We start from the raw sequence: 20,922 nt of genomic DNA on the forward strand, positions 1-20,922 counted from the left end.
AATTCCTCATCAGCCTGACCCTCTCCTGTAGCCTATAAGAGAATTAAGTTTTCTAGTAACAAATACAGATAGAACAGAATAGTTCTGGCCTTAATAATTAAAAGGGAAGGTCCTAGGGAAGTTAGAATTGGAGCTTATGACATAGAGATAGGTGACAATGACAACACAGAGAGAGAAAGAGGCCCAACTCCATGGTCGGTCCTCAGGGATGCTAGATGATGGAGTCGAGGGCTAGGAGAGGATGGGGGGTGTGACCTGGACCAGAGGCCAAGACCCAAGGCATTGGGTAGAGAAGCAGGAGTGAGTCACAGGCTATGAGACATGAGACTATATCTCATCCATTGCTGGCATCCAATCGGCGTCCAGAGACTTTGCTGAGCTCATCCCACCTGCCCAGTAGGGACGGCCTCCTTTTCAATGGCCATCATTCACAAGCACCCCTAAAACAAGCCTCGACACCCAGAGGGGCAGCAGAGTGGAAGGGAAAACCCTGCCCCAACTCTGGGAGAGGAAAGCACAGTGGTGAGCCCCGGCCCAGTACAGAAGGGTCACTGACTTCCTGTCGTCTCCTGTCTTTGTGTATTTGCTCACCCTGTAGAATTTAAAAGTTTTACTATTATCACATGAGAGTCTGAAAAAATTGGTTTTCTTTAAAATGGGGGTTCATCCTTAAAAAGAAAGGAAGCTACTACACTAAAAGCACAATTATAAATGACTAACATGAGTAACTGAGTGCTACTCGTGTCACAGGCCCTGCTCTAAATGCTGTGTAGTGACTAAGCTAAACCTTACAGCAGCCCCATAGCATGGTCACCGTCACCAACATCCCTATTTTAAAGCTAAGGAGACTGATGACAGAGAAATTAAGCGACCTGCCACCGACACCCAGATGGTAAATTACAGAGCCAAGCTTCGAGCCCAGGCAACTGGAGTCTTGAGCACACATCTTAACCCTGCGGCTATGCTTAAATCAAGTTAATACTTTGCTCAAGGAAAGTGGTCAGTGGCATCTATAAAGAGAAATAAGCAGATCACCTGTGTGACCCGCTTCCCTGGTCAGTGCAGCTCAGACAGCCCCTCGGGTCACCCCAGGCTTACATAAAACAGGCTCCTAAAAAGGCTTGGGGTGGCTGACAGAATAGGATGTTTTCTGTGCTTCTGAAGCAAGTAAAATTTGATTTACAGTAACAGGCGCAGAATGATCATGTTTATACTCGCAACCTGGCATTTTATTATTATTCCCCCGGATAACAGTGAAGAGTTCTGTGACCCCAAGGTACCACGGCTCTGCAAGAAGGAAAGAGGGGTGCGATTTAGCAGCAGCTGCCATCACAAATCAGTGTGCGGGGGCTTCTCTCGGAGCTCCGGGCTCAACTCCCGGCTGGCACAGGCTAATAAAGGGAAGCCCTGTGAGGATTTATGTAACCAGGGAAGGCGCATTTTCCTGCCTGCGAGAGCCTTTCCGAAGCAAGGTGAGAATTAGGCTGATTAGATTCAATGTGAAGAAAGAAAACCAACCCGATGGTTAGAGGAAGGAAAAGTGGGTCAACTTCAGCTACTTCCCTTGCCAAAAAAATGACCTTATAAATAGAGAAGAGCATGCTGAATTCCACCAGATAAATGAGCGCCTGGATGACTGAGTAAGTTAATGAATGAGTGTGATCCAGGCTTCCCGCAGGGTGGTTCTTGCAGTGGGAGAACAGTTCCATCCTGGATCACCCAGAGATGCTGAAAACGGAACAAGGCCATCAACACAGCCAGCTTCTGAATATTCACGCTCACATGATGCTCCCAGTCCGTATGTTTGATTTCTGTGTTTACTGATAGATGTTCAAACTCACTGAGCAAACCGGAATTCTAAAACAAAACAAAAACCAAACCACACACAGAAAAGCAGAAAAGAAACCTGTGTGGAGAGCTTACGTTATTTCTAGATAGGACTGCCAGATTAAAAACACTTACACTAAAAAAAAAGTTTATTGTTTGTCTGATCTAAATTTAACTGGGCGCCCTGTATTTTTATTTGTTAAATCTGGAAACCTATTTCTGGGCTAATAACCCTATGAGAAGAGAGAGTGAGGACCGTATCTGGGGACCACGCCCACCCTTGGGAGTCAGAAGCAAGGAAAACCAAAGGCGGAATCAGACAAGCAGAATCTGCAAAAACCCGGGGGAAGAAGCAGGTGTACACAGAGCTTCTGCTGAGCAGTGACAGGCTCCGGGGAGTGGTGGGGACCAGGAGGGTGCTCAGCAAGAAAGCCCAAAGGCTGTAGAGTTTGGCCCTTGCAAAGTTGCTGGTGCTTCTAAGAAGCTCGAAGTCAGTGGTTCTCAACGAGTTTGGGGTGGAGATGGGGTGCATGTTGAAATGACCTATAGCATATCAGAATTGAAATCTATATGCTGGAAATAGCCCGTTTCCCCTATGCAGGTTGGGGAGAGAAACGTAATATATGTGTAACCCTTACATGGTCCAGTTTGGGGGCTGTGCTGTGGTTATTAAAGCACAAAATAAATTGTAAGTCTTTTCTTGCAAACCATAAAGGAGATCCCTAGTTTACAACAATTCATTCGAAAGGCCTTATCTTCAATCTACTTCCTTACTGTTCTCTAGTGCACCCCCCCTCCTTGATTTCCTCAACCTTCGGCCATCCCTCTTCCCATCTACTTTTTTTTTTGTTAAGTAGATCAATTAGATCTCTGTCTCCAGCAAAAAGGACCAACTTCCCCCACTCTGTCCCAAATCATCTAAAAGATGAAGCCTTTTCTAGAGGGGCAGGAAATGGAGCTGACAATTATAAACTTCTCTTTGGCTGGGAAAAGGGAAAGTATGCATTTTCTTGCCATGTCCCTGGTATTTTTAAAAACTTTCCAAATGATTCTGATATCTGGCTCCCTTTGTGTGTTAACCCTGACAGAAAGCCTTTTTATTTCTTGAAACATCCTATTTCTTGGCAAATTTCTCTTTGCAAATTGCAGTCTTCTTTCTGTACTGGACCCAGAAAGAGGTGCCGCTGTGTGGGAGTGGACATCTGTCCCTACAAAGACCACAAAGTGCCATGCCACTAGCAGGCGACCCTGAACATTCACCTGAATTTCACAGTCAAGATTCCCGCCTAGACTGCTCTAACTTCAACAGGATCTTGCAAAAAGAGAGAGAGGGAGGAAGGGAGGAAGGGAGGAAGGGAGGAAGGGAGGAAGGGAGGAAGGAAGGAAGGAAGGAAGGAAGGAAGGAAGGAAGGAAGGAAGGAAGGAAGGAAAGAAGGAAAGAAGGAAAGAAGGAAAGAAGGAAAGAAGGAAAGAAGGAAAGAAGGAAAGAAGGAAAGAAGGAAAGAAGGAAGGAAAGAAGGGGCACACTTTAGGAAGCCCTGCCTTGGTGGTGGCGACTACGGCAGCAGCTACACAGGTTCCCAAGGAGCCCCGGGGTGGGCAGCTAGCCCAGCAGGACATTTGTAGTGTGGGACATGATCTTAGCCTCCCAGCTGGCCTGTGATCCCCCAAGGGTGAAAGTCCCACTCTGCTGGTCTGACTCCTCAAGGTTCCTTAGGACTCCAGGTGTTTTGAAAAGATCCTCTGACCCCTGCCCTGCCCGCTTCAGCCTCCAACCCCTCTCTGTGGCGAAGGACTTAAGTGAACAACCCCAAGTCTGGTGGTACGCAAAGCCTCCAAGTACCAACCTCAATTCTACCCCTTAAAAAAAAAAAAGTCAGACTTGAGGGAGGCTGTGCTCAGTTGTTTCAAACCTAATTTCAAAACTCAGGGTGATGAAGGCTTTCTAGACAAACTCCAGTGGCAGCTCCATTCACCCCCAACATGTGGCTGCCAGTGATCAACTGGCCCCTGCAGCCAGAAAGGAGGAGAGAAAATGACTAAGGGGACCCCATTCCCAGAGGAAACTGCCTTTAAAAAGTCTGGGGCCTTGTTTGCTGGCTTTGGATTCTTAAAGGGTTGTCTTAGCTTCACGCCCCCAGTGTTAATAAAACAAACAAAAACAATAAAACTACCCGTGAAATCCAAATTCAAATTTTCTCATTACCCATGAGTCCAGTTTCTCGCATCCATGGTCTCAGTCAAGGCAACACGCGCACATACGCACACAGAGCATGCGTATCTATAACAATGTCCTTTTAAGAATAGAGATGTGAACACCTATAAAGTCATGAATTCCATCGTTCCTCCTGTAGGCACTGGGTCACATGAGGTTTCCCATTAAGACAAGCAACTGTGGTCTTGTGTGTTCTGTGCAGCACAAGTCAGGAGTTGTGGATGTTTGTGAACTCCGGGCGCCCACCTCTCTGTCCCTGTGCCTTTTCCTCTGCCTTTGGCCACCAGGTGGCATTCTGGAAACATTCTCAGCACCAGAGTTTTCTGCACCAAGGCTTCCCCGCTTTTTACACCCAACTGGCCTTTCTCCCTTCCTCTTCTCTATCCCCTTCCAATCCCTGTTCCAGAGTGCAGCTGGAGGGGCCCTCTGGAGGGCAACTTACCTAACCCTCTCTACCAGGTTCTTCACCCGCAGGCATGGCGTGAGGGTGCCATGAGACGAGGCAGCTCATTGAAAGGCGGGGAGCCCTGGGAAATGAGCTTCCCAAGTGAAGGGAGAAATGCAAGACTTTCTTCACCGTTTGCATGAGGCATAAAACCTGGAAAAGAATACAAGGTAAAAACATAGTCTCCTGTATCGAGAGTTTTCTCTGTACCAGGCACTGTGCCAAGCCCCTACATGCATCATCTCATTGAATCCTTACCACAAACTCATGAAGTGAGTTGCAGCCACACTCTACAGAGAAGGAAACTGAGGCCCAGAGAGGGTAAGTGACTTGTGCACCGTCTCCAAGTTGGGGAGCGTTCTGTATGTCCCCAGAGCTGTGCTGTAGGAAATGACCCCTGGCTATGGCTCACGGCTTTAGTAAGACAGTTGGGAAACTTCCAGAAGTGGATCTGGGGTAAAAGGAGAGGGTGTGGGAAAGAAACAGCAGGAGGAGAAGGAGGGGGTGGAGGTGGGGCTTAGTCTAGGGAGGTCCCTCAGCCACCCCTGTCCTAATGACCACAGGCCTCCAGGCCAACAGGCCTGATTGGAGCCACTTGTGTCCCAATAGGGTATCTCTGGTCCCAAGGACTCAGCTGCAAATACCTATCTAGGGGAAGCTGGCCCTTCATTCCCACTACTTCGAATGCTTTATAAATCCCTGGACTCAACCTCAAGGTAGGGTGTAAGCCTGGGAGAAGGCTGGGGACAGCAGACTGAGAAGCAGCAAGCCACCTCAAAGGCCACCCAAGCAAACTGCCCACCCACCTCCTTCCTGGGCCTCACCTCTGCGAGGAGGGCAACGGGAGGGAGGGCACCCTTTAAAATGTCCAGGAGGAGTGCTGAGGGGAAGCCAGGGAGTTATCATTCAGGGGATTCTGCCATAAACAGCAGTGGGGAGAGAACTGGAGGAAGGGGGGGAAAGGGAGAGGAAGGTGTGGGAGAGGGAAAAGTCCAAAACCTCCAAGACCAGGAGCTGGAGGCCGGGGGATTCCCCAGACAGGGGCTCAGGCTGGACCAGATGCAGAGAACAATGGGCGTCCAGGCGGGGAAGCAGGAAGGGAAGCGGGTAGGAGGCCACATGGTCAGGCCAGGGAGGGCCTTGCGCTTCAGGAGCCAAGGCCGTGGGCACTCTCACGGGTCCCTGTGGGCCAGTGTGAGAGCCAGAGCCAGCCACAGGTGGGAGGAGCTGTGCGGGTCATAACACCCTCTGCTAACAATGACCTCATTACCTGTGACTCGGGCCAGCGCAGGCCCTGCGTTTCATTTCATCCTCACGATTTCCTGCCGGAGGGCTACTATTCTTATGCCCATTCACACTCTGAAAGGGAGGTGGTGGAAACCCAGAGAGGCGCAGTGACTTGTCCCACGCGGCCCAGCTGGTAAACTGCAGAGTCAGGATTTGAACCCAGCCAGTTTGGCTCTGATGGCCACTCTCTTAATCACAGCTGCTTCCCATGCGACAGAAATGGGTGCTGAGGACAGAGTTAAGATTAGAGGTAGATGAGTGCAGGAGAAAGATAAGAGTGGGGAAGAAATAATAGGGAAACGCTGGGCACAAAGAGAGACGAGGCAGGGAAGAGACAGGGAGCATTACTTTGCCCAGGAGAGGCCTCAGGCCGTGGGCGGCAGGCAGGGGCTCAGGCTCTCTGCTCACTTGGCCACAGAGGGGCTTCGTTTCCCTCAGCGGCCACCTTGCTGTGTGGATGACACCTTCCCATCCGGCCTGTCCCCGGAGCCCTACGGCATCCTCCTCAGCAGCAGGCCACTGGGCTTCACGGGAAGCGCGCTCTCTTTCTCTATTTGGCATTGAAACTCACAGCCCTCCCTTTTCCTGTAGGTGGGGTTTCCATAGGAAAAAGCTGCTTCTCTGTTTCCCCAGCCTAGCAACTGTTTGGAAGTCAGATCCCCACATCCTGCTCTACTGGGTCAAGTCCTTCTTGGACTGGCTCTTGCCCATCACTGGCTGCAGTGGACCAACGGGTGCCCCTGGCAATTTACTTCATCGGTGCTGGGACCTCTTGGATCTCTTCAGATGAAGATGGCCTTGCCTGGGAATCCTGCTAGTTCCATCATCATCTAATTATGGGACAAGGCTGTGCCAGCAGGTCTGGGGGCAGAACGGGGCTAATCGAGCCCCCCCAGAAACACTGGAGGACTTCCCAGCCTTTGGAGACCTCTAGCGGTTTCTGCATCTAGCCCATTCTGGCGGTAAGCATGATGCAACTCCTGCGACTTTTGCTGGGGCTTTTGGGGCCAGGTGGCTACTTGTTCCTTTCAGGGGATTGTCAGGAGGTGACCACTCTCACTGTGAAATACCAAGTGTCAGAGGAAGTGCCGCCTGGGACGGTGATTGGGAAGCTGTCCCAGGAACTGGGCTGGGAGGAGAGACGTGGGCAAGGGGGCGCTGCCTTCCAGGTCTTGCAGCTGCCTCAGGAGCTCCCCATCCAGGTGGACTCTGAGGATGGCTTGCTTAGCACGGGAAGGCGGCTGGACCGAGAGCAGCTTTGCCGGCAGCGGGACCCCTGCCTGGTTTCCTTTGACGTGCTTGCCACAGGGGATTTGGCTCTCATCCATGTGGAGATCCAGGTGCTGGACATCAATGATCACCAGCCACAGTTTCCCAAAGGTGAGCAGGAGCTGGAAATCTCTGAGAGTGCCTCTCTGCACACCCGGATCCCCCTGGACAGAGCTCTGGACCCAGACACTGGCCCCAACACCCTGCACTCCTACTCCCTGTCTCCCAGTGAGCACTTTGCCCTGGATGTCATCGTGGGGCCTGATGAGACCAAACACGCAGAACTCGTGGTGGTGAAGGAGCTGGACCGGGAAATCCACTCGTTTTTTGATCTGGTGTTGACTGCCTATGACAGTGGGAACCCCCCCAAGTCAGGCACCAGCTTGGTCAAAGTCAACGTCCTGGACTCCAATGACAACAGCCCTGTGTTTGCTGAGAGCTCACTGGCACTGGAAATCCAAGAAGATGCTGCCCCTGGTACTCTCCTCATAAACTTGACCGCCACAGACCCTGACCAAGGCCCCAACGGGGAGGTGGAGTTCTTCTTCAGTAAGCACGTGCCTCCAGAGGTGCTGGACACCTTCAGTATTGATGCCAAAACGGGCCAGGTGATTCTGCGTCAACCCCTAGACTACGAGAAGAATCCTGCCTATGAGGTGCATGTCCAGGCAAGGGACCTGGGTCCCAATCCCATCCCAGCCCATTGCAAAGTCCTCATCAAGGTTCTGGATGTCAATGACAATGCCCCAAGCATTGACATCACATGGGCCTCCCAGCCCTCCATGGTGTCAGAAGCTCTCCCCAAGGACAGTTTCATTGCTCTCATCATGGCAAACGACTTGGACTCAGGAAACAATGGTCTGGTCCACTGTTGGCTGAGACAAGAGCTGGGCCACTTCAAGCTGAAAAGGACCAATGGCAACACGTACATGCTGCTAACCAATGCCACGCTGGACAGAGAGCAGTGGCCCAAATATACCCTCACTCTGTTCGCCCAAGACCAGGGTCCTCAGCCCTTATCAGCCGAGACACAGCTCAGCATTCAGATCAGTGATGTAAACGACAATGCACCCGTGTTTGAGAAGAGCAGGTATGAGGTCTCCACCAAGGAGAACAACCAACCCTCTCTTCACCTCATTACCATGAAAGCTCACGATGCAGACTTGGGCATTAATGGACAAATCTCATATCGAATCCAGGACTCCCCAGTTTCTCACTTGGTAGCCATTGATTCAGACACGGGAGCGGTCATTGCTCAGAGGTCACTGGACTATGAACAGATGGCCCGCTTTGAGTTCCACGTTATTGCAGAGGACAGGGGACAGCCCCAGCTCTCATCCAGCATCTCTGTATGGGTCAGCCTCCTGGACGACAACGATAATGCCCCAGAGGTGATTCATCCCCTACTCAGTGATGGAAAAGCCAGCCTCTCAGTGCTTGTAAATGCCTCCACCGGCCACCTTCTGGTGCCCATTGAGACTCCCAATGGCTTGGGTCCAGTGGGTGCTGACATAGCATCACTGGCCACCCACAGCTCCCAGCCATTCCTTTTGGTGACCATTGTAGCGCAAGACGCAGACTCAGGGGCAAATGGAGAGGTCCTTTACAGCATTCAGAGTGGGAATGAAGCCCGCCTCTTTGTTCTCAGCCCCCACCTGGGGCAGCTGTTCATCAACATCACCAATGCCAGCAGCCTCATTGGGAAAGCGTGGGAGCTAGAGATAGTGGTAGAAGACCGTGGCAGCCCCTCCTTACAGACCCAAGCCCTGTTGAGGGTCTCGTTCGTCACCAGTGTGGACCACCTGAGAGACTCAGCCCATGATCCTGGGGCCCTGAGCACATCAGTGCTGACAGTGATTTGCCTTGTTGTCCTGCTGGCCATCTTCGGGCTGATCTTGGCTCTGGTCATGTCCATCTGTCGCACGGAAAAGAAGGACAACAGGGCCTATAATTGTCGGGAGGCTGAATCCACCTACCGCCTCCAGCCCAAGAGACCCCAGAAACACATTCAGAAGGCAGACATCCACCTCGTGCCTGTGTTCAGGGGCCAGGTGGATGAGCCTGGTGAAGCGGGGCAGCCCCCCAAGGATGTGGGCAAGGAAGCAATAATGGAAGCAGGCTGGGACCCCTGCCTGCAGACCCCCTTTCACCTCACTCCGACCCTGTACAGGACCCTGCGTAATCAAGGCAACCAGGGAGCGCTGGCCGAGTGTCCAGAGGTGCTGCAGGACACGGTCAACCTCCTTTTCAATCACCCCAGGCAGAGGAACGCTTCCCGGGAGAACCTGAACCTTCCCGAGCCCCAGCCTGCACTGGGCCAGCCCCACTCGAGGCCCCCGAAGGTGGCAGGCAGCCCCACAGGGAGGCCGCCTGGAGACCAGGGCAGCGAGGAGGTCCCACTGAGCCCACCAGCTACCTCTGCAACCCTGAGGCGGCAGCGAAATCTCAATGGCAAAGTGGCCCCTGAGAAAGAGTCAGGCCCCCGGCAGATCCTGCGGAGCCTGGTCCGGCTGTCTGTGGCTGCCTTCGCGGAGAGGAATCCTGTAGAGGAGCTCACTGTGGATTCACCTCCTGTTCAGGTACCTTGCTGTGGGCAGCTCTCTCTCTGGTCACCCCTGGGTCACTACTAACAGCATCAGACTCCACCATTACCCTCACAATCCTCATATTCATTCCTTAGGCTCACAGGGCACTTTATGATGCATTGAGTGTGTTGGTTCAGGGCATAGCTCTGGTGTCAACGGAATTTAGCTGTGTGATCCTGGACAAGTTACTTACTGTCTCTGAGCCTTAGTTTTCCTATCTGTAAAACTGGAATGACTATAAAAGTATTTGCCTCACAGAGTTGTTCTGAGGATTTGATCAGTTACAGCACTTGCTCAGGGAGCCTGGCACAAGTAGATACACAGCAAAGGTAGGAATTAAGAATATAAGCTTTGGAGCAAGGCTGCCTGGGTTCAAATCCTGGCTCTACCGCTTTCTAGCTGTGAAGCATACGAAGGCTACTCAGCTTCTCTGTTGAAGACATCCATGTTAACGACACCCATCTCCTAAGTTTGCTTAAAGATAAAATGAGAGAACTCTAGATTAGTGTCCAGCACATAGACAGCTTTCAGCAAATGATTATGATGTCTTCTGCAAAGCTCTTTCCATCTCCCCCCGGGGAACCTCCCTGTGAAGCAGGCTGGCATGGGCATCATTGCCCAAGCTCAGGGGCTGCATATCATTTGCTTGAGGCCCCAGAGCTTGCCGGCTGGGTCTGCAGGATGGGGCAGTGAAAGCAACCTTGGAACTTGGGATTTAGGCAGATCTGGGCTCAAATTTCAGCATAGCCACTTAGGAGCTGGGCAACCCTGGGCAAGTCCTTTAACATCCGACCCTTTTTTTCTCATCTATAAAGTGGGGGTTGTGATGGCAAACTTACCCTGTGTCTATCTCCCAGGGTTTTGAGGATTAAATGGGATGATAAATGGCAAAGTGTCTAGAGGCCTAGGGTTTATTAGACACAAGTGGGAAGTGTTTTCAGAGATGGTGCCGATACCACACTCATATCTGCTTCTTTGGACCCCAGACAATTTTCCCTTTGTCAGGCTGCTTGTCCAAAGCACACTTCTGTTTGGCTGGGCCATCAGCTGAGGCTTCCTGTGGAGCAAGGACACGGCTTCCTTCCCCCACCCCCTCCTCAGGAAGCCACCTGGAGAGGGCCCAGCTGCTTTCTTAGGAGTCTTGCCCTGGGCTCTATGTGGCCCCAGAGGTTGCCCAGAGCCATTCATTCATTCATTCATTCATTCATTCATTCATTCATTCATCAAATGCTTACTGAATAAGTTCTTTGTGCCAAAAGCTGGTTGATAGTAAACAGAGACAGCAGAGAGCAGGCACTATGGTTGGCCCCACTGGGGTAATGGCAAGAAGGGTGCCCATTTGGGATCAACCCGAGGGTAAGAGGCAGCTCGCCTAATGCTGTCTTTCCAGCAGCACAGTGCCACAAAGGAGTCAGATCCAAGTTCAAGCTCCAGCCCTGCCACTAATTGCTGTGTAGCCCCTGTGAGCCTCAGGTTATACACCTGCAAAATGGGTGTCATGGTACCTCTTCCCTTGGGAGACTTGTAAAAACTAAATGAGATTCTATACAACTTGACAGTTACTAAGTGCTTATCATAAGATCTATTAATAAGTGACTTATATACTTTACTCATTTAATCCTACAACCACAACCACTCTCTGGCCTGGATCTCATTGTAATTCCCTTTTTACTGCTGAGGAGTAGAGGCTCAGATGCTCAAGTAGTTCCTCAAGGCGTCATAGGTGGGAACTGGGGAAAGGGCAGATTTAGGATTGGAACCTGAGTCTAACTGACTCCAGAGTCTGGGCTCTAACTGCGACGTGACCTTGAATGACAGTGCTCAGCTCAGGGGATGGCGCTCAGGGAGTGTCCCTGAACTACAGGCTGTCACTCAGGAAAAGGTGGTAGGTGCCTTAGGAGGTGGGATCTGCCCTGAGGTAGGTAATGGGACCCTGACCCTCCCGTCACATTGAAACCCCAGTCCTGACCACCTTCCCTCCCAACTCTCCTCTGCGATTGGCACTTTCTGTCTTGAACTGCCCAGAGAGGCCAGTGGGCCTTCCAGGGAGGGGTGGGGGTGGGCTCAGGAGGCAGAGGCAGTGTTTTTTAGGAGGAACACCCCAAACTCCATGCATTCATGGAGCATTTTAAACTTTCAAACCATCTAATTAATCCTGACAACCCATGAAGAAGTCTCCACCTTAGAGATGAGGAAAGATCTGCGTAGGACTAAAAACCTACTTGACATTACACAAGCTAGAAATGACCTTGAACTAGAACTCAGCCTCCCAAAACATGGTCTGTTGCCTTCTCCCTCCCAAGGCCCTGCAGGGTCTGGCCCTGACATCCCTCCCAACTTCTGCCCCATTCCCTAGCCGTCTCCTCCGACCTTTCCGTGCTCAGTGCTTCTGTCTGGAACACCCTTCACCCCTGGCCCAGACCCTCACCCTCTCTCCACTTGCCAGACTCCTACGGAGCCTCGTGGTCTCAGCAGAGGTGCCTAGCATGCAGTATGAATTCAATAAACGTTTGTAGGAAGAAGTGAATACATTTCCCCCATTTCACCCCACAACTTCCTCTTTGCTCCAAGTTGGGTGAGGGGCCCTCCTCTGCTCCCACAGACCCCCATCCTTTCTCAAGCCCATGCTACCCCCTGTAGTAAGCCCCGTGCCCTGCCTCCCCTGACCGGTTCCCTGAGAGGCTGTGAGCTCCCTCAGGGCAGACACTGGGTCTTGTTCTCACACTTATTCCCATAAGTGAGCACAGGGCCTGGCACAAACACACACCTACTAAATACTTGTTGAATGAATGAAAGCATGAATCAATGAATGATTAAATGACACCATTTTTGCCTTCCCTACAACATGGTCTTGCCTCTGGCCCACAAAAATTGGCTGCATGCTTGAATACTGCAGAAGGGGGGAAATAACTGTTTAAAATAATCCCGATCAAAGTAATAATGAATTTATGGTCAGGAAATGCCTATTTCACCTCTACCCCCACAGATTCCAACAGGAGCGGGTCACTTGGGGAGATGAGAGGGAATGAGCCCAGGGGTCCCCACTCTCTCCCTCAGACACCCAGGTCCTGAGGTGACAAAGGCAAAGCAGGGAACCTGCATGCACAGGTCCCTGCCTCTCTCGGGTTCCCCACTCACCATCCCTCATCTGATCACACAATCATCTGAAACTGGAGGAAAGACTATAAAAAGAAAGCGCCGGCATTGAGGGAAACATCCGGCGAGGAAGTGTGCTGGGTCGGAATTGTGTGGAGTCAACAGATTTTTCCTGTCTTGTAGCAAATCTCCCAGCTGCTGTCCTTGCTGCATCAGGGCCAATTCCAGCCCAAACCAAACCACCGGGGAAATAAGTACTCGGCCAAGCCCTGCGGCGGCAGGTAAGCACACGTAGTCCCCACAGGCTTCTCGAGCCCCCCTCTCCTCCCCTGTCCTCCCCCTGCAGTCTCTGTGACAGTAGGAAGGGTGGTGAGCACATCCCAGACCTGCTCCCCTGGGAGAGTGCAGCGGACAGAATCCATTCCCCCAGCCCAGGCTGCTTGGTCCTGAAGCAACTGTATTTATAGTATTTATAGGACAGAGTCACTAAGGAAATGACTTCATCCCCAAGGCTCTGATTATGTCCCCTGATTGCAAAGGTGCTGGGCTATGGACTTCCAATCTGTACCTTTCAGCTTGCTTTCTTTCCACCCTTAAACATAATCTGAAGGCCCCTGGCTAAGGACATGAATGTGTGGGTGTGTACCTTTGGGCTGTCCTAGAATTAAAGAGACCTCAAGAGGACTTCTAATCTAACTCCTTGTTACAGATGGAGAAACTGAGGCTATAACTAGTTTGATCCAACCCAGTCATGTAAACTTGAGCAAGTCAGATAAATCCCCAAGGTCTTGGTTTCTCATTTTTAAAAGGAAAGTCAGAATGCTTCCTTGTAGTGATGGGGTAAAGATTTAATGATCAAATGTATTCTAAAGCCATAGCCCAGAGCTGGGCACATAGTAGGTACACAAGCAATGCTAAGTCCTTTCCTCTTAAAGTGCCTTTGTTCAAGGTCATATAGCCAATGAGTGGCAAAGCTGGGACCAGCTCTCAGGAAACCTGACTCCTGGTTCAGTGCTCTGACTGTATCAACTTGTAACTTCTTTTTTTTTTGCAAAGATAGTGAGAGGTAGTGTAAAGCAGCGGTGAGTACTCCAGGGTCACAGCAGCCTAAATTTGAATTCTCACTTTATTACTTAATCCATGGGGACCTTGAGCAAGCTGCATAATTTTCACAAGTCTTGGTTTTCTCATTTGTAAACTGAGAACTGTAACAAGAGAACCCCTTACTATGTGAAAGGTTTAATGAAAAGGTGCACATACCCTGCAAAGCATAAGGCCTGACTCAGAGTAATTGCTCAGTAACAGGAGTTGTTGTCATTGTTACTTGCAAACTTGCCACCTCCCTGCTGATCTCTCCATGCAGCAGAAATCGCCACAGAAAAAAAAGCAGAAAAGACCCCCAGGCCTTAAAGCACCTGCAGGGATGATGAGGGGCCAGGCCTGTCCCCCATGCCAGGAAGTCCCAGGAACGGGCCTCCCCCAGGTGACAAGAAGGGTCTATGAGAGGGAGGAGCCAGGGAAGAGACTGTAGGAGTGGGGGGGGGGGGTTAGTAGATTCTGAATAGCTTTTGGGGGCTTCATTTCAGCTGTATCCTCTATCGACCTGCCCTTCTGGTCTAGGATTTGGTCTCAAATAAGGAGGAAGGAACATTCAATCACACAATCCACAAAGTATTAAGTACCTACTATGTGCCAGGCCCTGTTCTCAGCACTGGTGAGAGAGCAGGGAATGAGACAGATAAAAATCCCTGCCCTCACTGGAGCTCATACTTTGATGGAGGGATGAATGGGTAGATGGGTGGATGGGTGGATGGGTGGTTGGGTGGTTGGGTGGTTGGGTGGGTGGATGGATGGATGGATGGATGGATGGATGGATGGATGGATGGATGGATGGTGGATGACTGCACTGGCTCAACTGACATTATTAACATCCTGCTCTGTGCCAGGCAATATGAAGAAATGGGAGGGACAATAGTGAGTAACCACATGTGCCAGCACTGCGCTAAGCTCTTTACATATAACATCTCATTTGGCCCTTACCATGCCCCATGAGGTGGGTGTCACATACTCAGAGTAGGCAGGAGGGCTGGGATCAAGCAACTCAGGTTGGTCCAACTCTTAAGGTTAGACTGTGTGTATCCAGGACCTATTTAGGTGTATGAATGCTGGCACGAATAGAAGAATGTTCATGAGCTGGAATGAATGAACCTATGTGTGAACTTTCTCACTTGTGGGCTGGGTTGGTTTCCTTTGCAGAAGTCCAATCCCAGACACAGATGGCCCAGGTACCAGGGCTGGTGGCCAGGCAGAACCAGACCAGGAAGAAGGACCCTTGGACCTTGAAGAGGACCTCTCTGTGAAGCAGCTGCTAGAAGAAGAGCTGTCAAGCTTGCTGGACCCCAAAAAAGGTAGGGACTCCCCAGGGTCACCCCAACCCTCCTTCTGACTCCACACACAGTCCACTCACATGCCCATGCTTCAGAGTTCTGCTCCAGTCCACTACAGGGAAACACAACCATTCTCTTTCTGGGGAAGAACATCAGCAACATTTTACTTCTCCTGAAGCTTCAGAAGGCCTTTGTTTGTTTAAAGACCAGATTCTACTTTAATTATTCACTTTACAACTCATCATAAAAATGGTGAACGATTACTGAGTTCTTTGTGTGTGCCAGGTACAGGAAACACCTTATATACATTATCTCATTTAAGCTTCCAAACAGTCATTGGAGGTAGATACTATGAGCTCCCATTTAGAGATAAGTAAACTGAGGCTCAGAGAGGTAACAGCCTGCCCAGAGTCACCTAGCTCATTAGCAGTTGAAGGGGAGTCAGCCTGGGCCTGCCTGTCATCAAGACACGTCGCCTTACCTCCTAAACCACTCCTTTGAATTTCTTTGGTGTATTTTAAATATCCTTTTACCCTGAGAACCGAATCAACTCTTGAATGTGCTCACATTTCTAACTGAAACAAAAATAATTTTTCTGGAGAAACAATTAGTTTTGAAAATATATACAAAATAATTCAAGAACCTGCTAGCTGCCCCCTCTGCTGTGGGCACCCGGCGGCCTCCTTAGGTGACATCCATGGGCCCAGCCACCCCTAAGCTGTGGTTTTGTTTCTGTAGTTAACTCTCTGTTTCTCATCTGGACATGCCCTGTGAGCTCCATCTGGCCGCAAACATGCTGAAGGCATGGCAGGCACTTCCTTTTCCTTGGTTAAAAAAATAAGGCTACCATTTTTTTAGTGCTTTCTATGCGCTAGTCCCTGTTCTAAGTGCCTCGTAGGAAACCCTTACGAGACGGGGGCTATTCGTTATCCCCATTTCATAAAGGAAACATCTGAGGGGCAGGGGTGTTAAGTCATTTTCTTTTCCAAGGTTGTGCAGCCAATGGTTATTAACACAGGCAGTGTGACTCTAAATTAAAATGAAGTAAGATGAAATCTAATTAAAATTAAGTACATGTAAAATGAAAAATTCAGTTCCTCAGTCATACCAGGCACATTTCAAGTGCCCAATAGCCACATGTGGTTAATGGCTATCACTTTGGACAGCACATATGTAGAAAGTTTTGTAGGACTGTATTGTCTAGAATGCAGAACTGTGAGGTGCAATATAGCAGCCCCTAGCCACATGTGAAAAGGGCTAGTCTGAACCGAGATGTGATGTAAATACAAAATACACTCCAGATTTTGGACACTTAATATAAAAAAGAATTTATAATCTCAATTTTTAAAATATTGATTACGTGATAAAATGATATTAAGTATAAAAATATTTTACAAATTAATTTCACTTTTCCTTTTTATTTTTTTAATGTGGCAATTAGAAAACTTAAAATGACCTCTATAGCTCACATTCTATCCCTGTTGGGAAGCAGCACAGGGGACAGGGGTGGAGGCCTCATGAAGGGGGCAGCAGGGCTAAATAAGCCTGAGCTGCTCATAGGGCTGGACTTCGATGAGGCCATGGGGAGTATGTCTGACATTGGGATCTTGGCTGTGTCAGATAAAAGCCCCACCTGAGGATGTGACAATAATATTTTATTGGTTGCATGAGCTCACTGAATGCTCACAGCAATCCAACAAAATTAGCACTGCTATTTCACCGCTTTATGAGAGAAAAAGGGGGCTCAGAGAGGTTAAGCAATTTTCTCAAGGTCACACTGCTCATAAGCAGCAAAGCGAGGAAATCAAACCCACGTGGGCCCAGCGCCCACCTGCCACAGAGTGAACTCACCATCGCCTTTCAGCCATTCTCACCCACGCCAGTGATTTTCTGCTGAAGCTCTCTGCCCCTGCACAAGGAAAGGCCTGATTCTGTACCACCAAAGGCGTTCCAACCTTATTACCCCAGAGTCTCGGGGAACTAAGGTTTACATTTCCCAAATGTCCAGGGTTAATATTTGTTCATTCAATCAGTCGGTGAATGTTCACTAAGTCCCAGGCGTGGGCTGGACCAGTTGGGAGGTGGCCTGACCCTGCCTCACAGGCTGCACAGTCAGTCCCATGCTCACAAGGCGAGACCGAGACTCATTTATATCAATATAAACGACAATTAGCTGTATTTTGAAATAACTTTTCCGAATTACACAAACAATATTTAATGTAGAAAAATGCAGGTAAAAATAAAATAAATCACTCCTGTTGGGGGTCATTTCAGTTAACACTTTGACATAACTCCTTCCAGGCTTTTATCCTATGCACAGATTTTATTTTTTTATTTTTTATTTTTTTTCCTTTTTATTGATTTATTGGAGTAACATTGGTTAGTCAAATTATATAGGTTTCAGGTGTACAATTCTATAATACATCATCTGTATATTGTATTGTGTGTTGACCACCCCAAGTCTCCTTCCATCACCATTTATCTCCCCTTTAACCTCTACTACCTCCCCACCCCTTCCCTCTGTAATCGCCATACTGATGTCTGTCTATGAGTTATTTTTTTGTTTGTTTGTTTTCCCTTAATCCCTTCACCTTTTTCACCCAGCCCTGCAACCCCCTCCCCTCTGACAGCTGTCAATCTGTTCTCTATGAGTCTGTTTCTATTTTGTTCATCAGTTTATTTTGTTCATTAGATTCCACATATAAGTGAGATCTTATGGTACTTGTCTTTCTCTGACTGGCTTATTTCACTTAGCATAGTGCTCTCCAGGTCCCTCCATGCTGTCGCAAAGAGTAAGAGATCCTTCTTTTTTACAGCCAAGTACTATTCTATGGTGTAAATGTCCCACAGCTTTTTATCCATTCATCTGCTGATGGGCACTTGGGCTACTTCAAAATCTTGGCTATTGCAAATAATGCTGCAGTGAACATAGGGGTGCATATATTCGTTCAAATTAGTGTTTCAAGTTTCTTCAGATACATTCCCAGAAGTGGAATTGCTGGGTCATAAAGCAGTTCCATTTTTAATTTTTGAGGTACCTCCAAACTGCTTTTCACAGAGGCTGTACCTTCGGCGTTCTTTTTAAGACCAGTGTCTAAACCACAAGACATTCTTTCCTCTGCTTGTTCTCTACCATCAGGCCTGGGACTAGTTGGGGTTTTTTGTTTTTAAATATATATTTTTATTGATTTCAGAGAGAGGAAGGGAGAGGGAAAGAGAGGGAGAGAGAGATAGAAACATCAATGTTGATTGGCTGCCTCCTGCACACCCCCTGCTGGGGATCGAGCCCAAAACCCAGGCATGTGCCCTGACCGGGAACTGAACCACGATCTCCTGGATCATAGGTGGATGCTCAACTGCTGAGCCACTCCAGGCGGGTGGGACTAGTTTTTGAGACAGGAAAAGGAGAAGTGTGATGGTGGCATTGGGGATCCAGGACACAGTTTTTCACTGCCCTGTCCCTTTCCTGGGACAGTCCTTAGATAGCCAGCCCCTTTCCAGCCTGCCTCTAAGACAGGGTTTTCTGTAGATTGAGAGCACGGGGCCAGGTGGTGACCTTAGCAGGCCTGGGAATTCCAGAGGCCATACGTGGGCACCTGGAGCATCCAGGGGGAAGAGGGGCCAGCTCTTCAGGGTGGATAGGGTGGTGCAGTCACAGGGGGCTTCAAAGACACCAGACCTGGCATCAAACCTGGATTTGGTTGCCTAGTAGGTATGTGATTTAACTTCTTAGAACTTTATCATTTTCTCATCCATAAAATGGGATAATACTCTTGACTTCAAAGGTGGTGTGGAGGTCAAATGAGATAATTATGTAAATTGCTTGGCCCTGAAGTACCTACTAAGTGCTCACCAAACAGAGGCAGCACCAAGCCAGAAACTCCAGCCTTGGCTGAGAAAAGGGATTTCCCCCATTCAGTGGTGCACCTGGCTATACGGGATGGTGAAAGACACCCAGACCTGAAACACTCCACCGACCCAGGCGTTCTTTACAAACAGGCCGATTTCTAATTCTAGGCCTTCCTCCTGCCTCCTCTCTCAGCTCCTGGGCAACTTCAGTGAGCCGCCTTCCTGCCCAGCGAGCTTCCCTGTCAGGGCCTCTTCCTTCCTGTCCCCCTCTGGCTACCCCGTCTGTCCCCTGCCATTTCCCTTCCCTCCTTTGTTCAGTGCCCTGGCCCTGCCCACACCCCACCTCACCCCGCCCTGCCCTTCCGTGGGCCCAGCCCTCACTATGTTCTCTCCTCCCCCCGCAGGTCTGGCCCTGGACCAGCTAAGTGCCCCAGACTCCGCCTGGATGGCCAGGCTCTCTTTGCCCCTTGCCACCAACTACCGCGACAACGTGTTCTCCCCGGACACCGCGGCCTTGGAGGAGCCGAGGACCTTCCAGACATTCGGCAAGGGCTCGGGGCCAGAGCTGAGCCCGGCCGGCACGCGGCTGGCCAGCACCTTCCTCTCGGAGATGAGCTCGCTGCTGGAGATGCTGCTGGAGCAGCGGGCCAGCGTGCCCGTGGAGGCCGCCTCCGAGGCGCTGCGGCGGCTCTCCGTGTGCGGGAGGACCCTCAGCCTAGACCTGGCCACCAGTGGGGCCTCGGGCACGGACGTCCAGGGGGGCCCAGGTGGAAAGAAGGGGGCCGAGGGCAGGACCAGCAGTAGCAGCAGCAGCAGGGGCCTGTGGATCCGGGAACCAGGGGCCCCAGGAGATGTTAGAGAGCCCAGGCCCTGAGGATCCTTGGACATATTCTGATTTCTAAACTTGTTGAACTCTGAGCAGAGGTGGCTTGAGAACTTCAGGGTGACTGATGACACCCTACAGAGGGGGCAGGGGCCCAAGGATTAGCAGCTGGCTGACCAAAGCAGCCCCTTGCTGGGAGCTAGCTGAATTTTTTGGAGAATGGAGATAGTTTGTGGGCAAGTGTTTGCTGGCAAAACACATGCAGAGCACAGAAGGCAGGTCCTCGGCGGAAGAGATGCCAAGGAGCGTCACAAGCAAGACAGGACAGCCTTATTTCATACCGGGAGGTGGGGGCTGGATCCTGGGGTGCCAGGCGAAGACCTCTGACCTACTAATAAAGGAAAAGCAGTGGCTTGTTCCCCTGAGTACACCTCCCACGGGGAATGAGTGACAGAGTGATGGTTCTTTGCTCCCCTCCCTGTCAAGTGGGTCAGGCTGGGCCTGGACAGGAGCTGGGCCTGGACAGGAGTGTGCAGTGTCAGGTACATGATGGGCATGTGCACTCTTCACCCCACTCCTCTATTGCCGTGATATCAAATAATCTGCTTCTCAGCTGGAAAATCAGGGCTAAGAAAAGAGTGACTATTTATAGAGAGCATTTACGTGAGCCAGGCACCAGGCTTACAATAGAATTTAATTAATAATTTCTTGACAACCCTGAGAGGGAGGTGTTATTATCCCCATTCCACAGATAAGGATCTGAGCCTTGGAGGGGCTGAGTGTCTTGCCCTAGATCAAGCAGAGAGGAGAGGCAGAGCCAGGATCTGGAGCCAGGTTTGTCCAACACCAAAACTCATGCCCATGCCCTTGACCTTGACACTAGGCTGCCAGCCAAGGAAAGGATCAGGAAAGCCCCCACAGGTGAGCTTTTGCCAGTAGTGGAACTGTTTGAGCTCCCCTCCAGAAACTGCTGAAGAAAGTTCCCAAGCTGCTCAGGCCTGCATGTCTTTACACTTCCAAGCCCAGAGTAAAGGGTCCTGGATCTGACCTGCTGCAGGCCTGGGCCTCTGCAGAATCCTGTCCTTTCCCAGTGAGCAGCCCGTCACTTACAGAAGTCACCTTCCCAGAAACCACCGTTT

The 20,922-nt window shown here is 50.2% G+C and overlaps 1 protein-coding gene across 1 annotated transcript; it reads left to right on the plus strand.

Annotated features, from left to right (window-relative positions):
- The first annotated feature begins 6,656 nt into the window (after positions 1-6,656).
- On the plus strand, positions 6,657-20,224 carry PCDH12 (protocadherin 12). The gene is made up of 4 exons (XM_081134796.1): positions 6,657-9,622; positions 12,908-13,005; positions 14,981-15,132; positions 19,365-20,224. The coding sequence occupies exons 1-4, from the start codon at positions 6,743-6,745 to the stop codon at positions 19,832-19,834; spliced, it is 3,600 nt and encodes a 1,199-aa protein (XP_080990922.1). The 5' UTR covers positions 6,657-6,742; the 3' UTR covers positions 19,835-20,224.
- Positions 20,225-20,922: the final 698 nt, after the last annotated feature.

This window comes from Miniopterus schreibersii, assembly GCF_964146895.1.
Source record: "Miniopterus schreibersii genome assembly, chromosome: 4".
NCBI classification, from domain to species: Eukaryota; Metazoa; Chordata; class Mammalia; order Chiroptera; family Miniopteridae; genus Miniopterus; species Miniopterus schreibersii.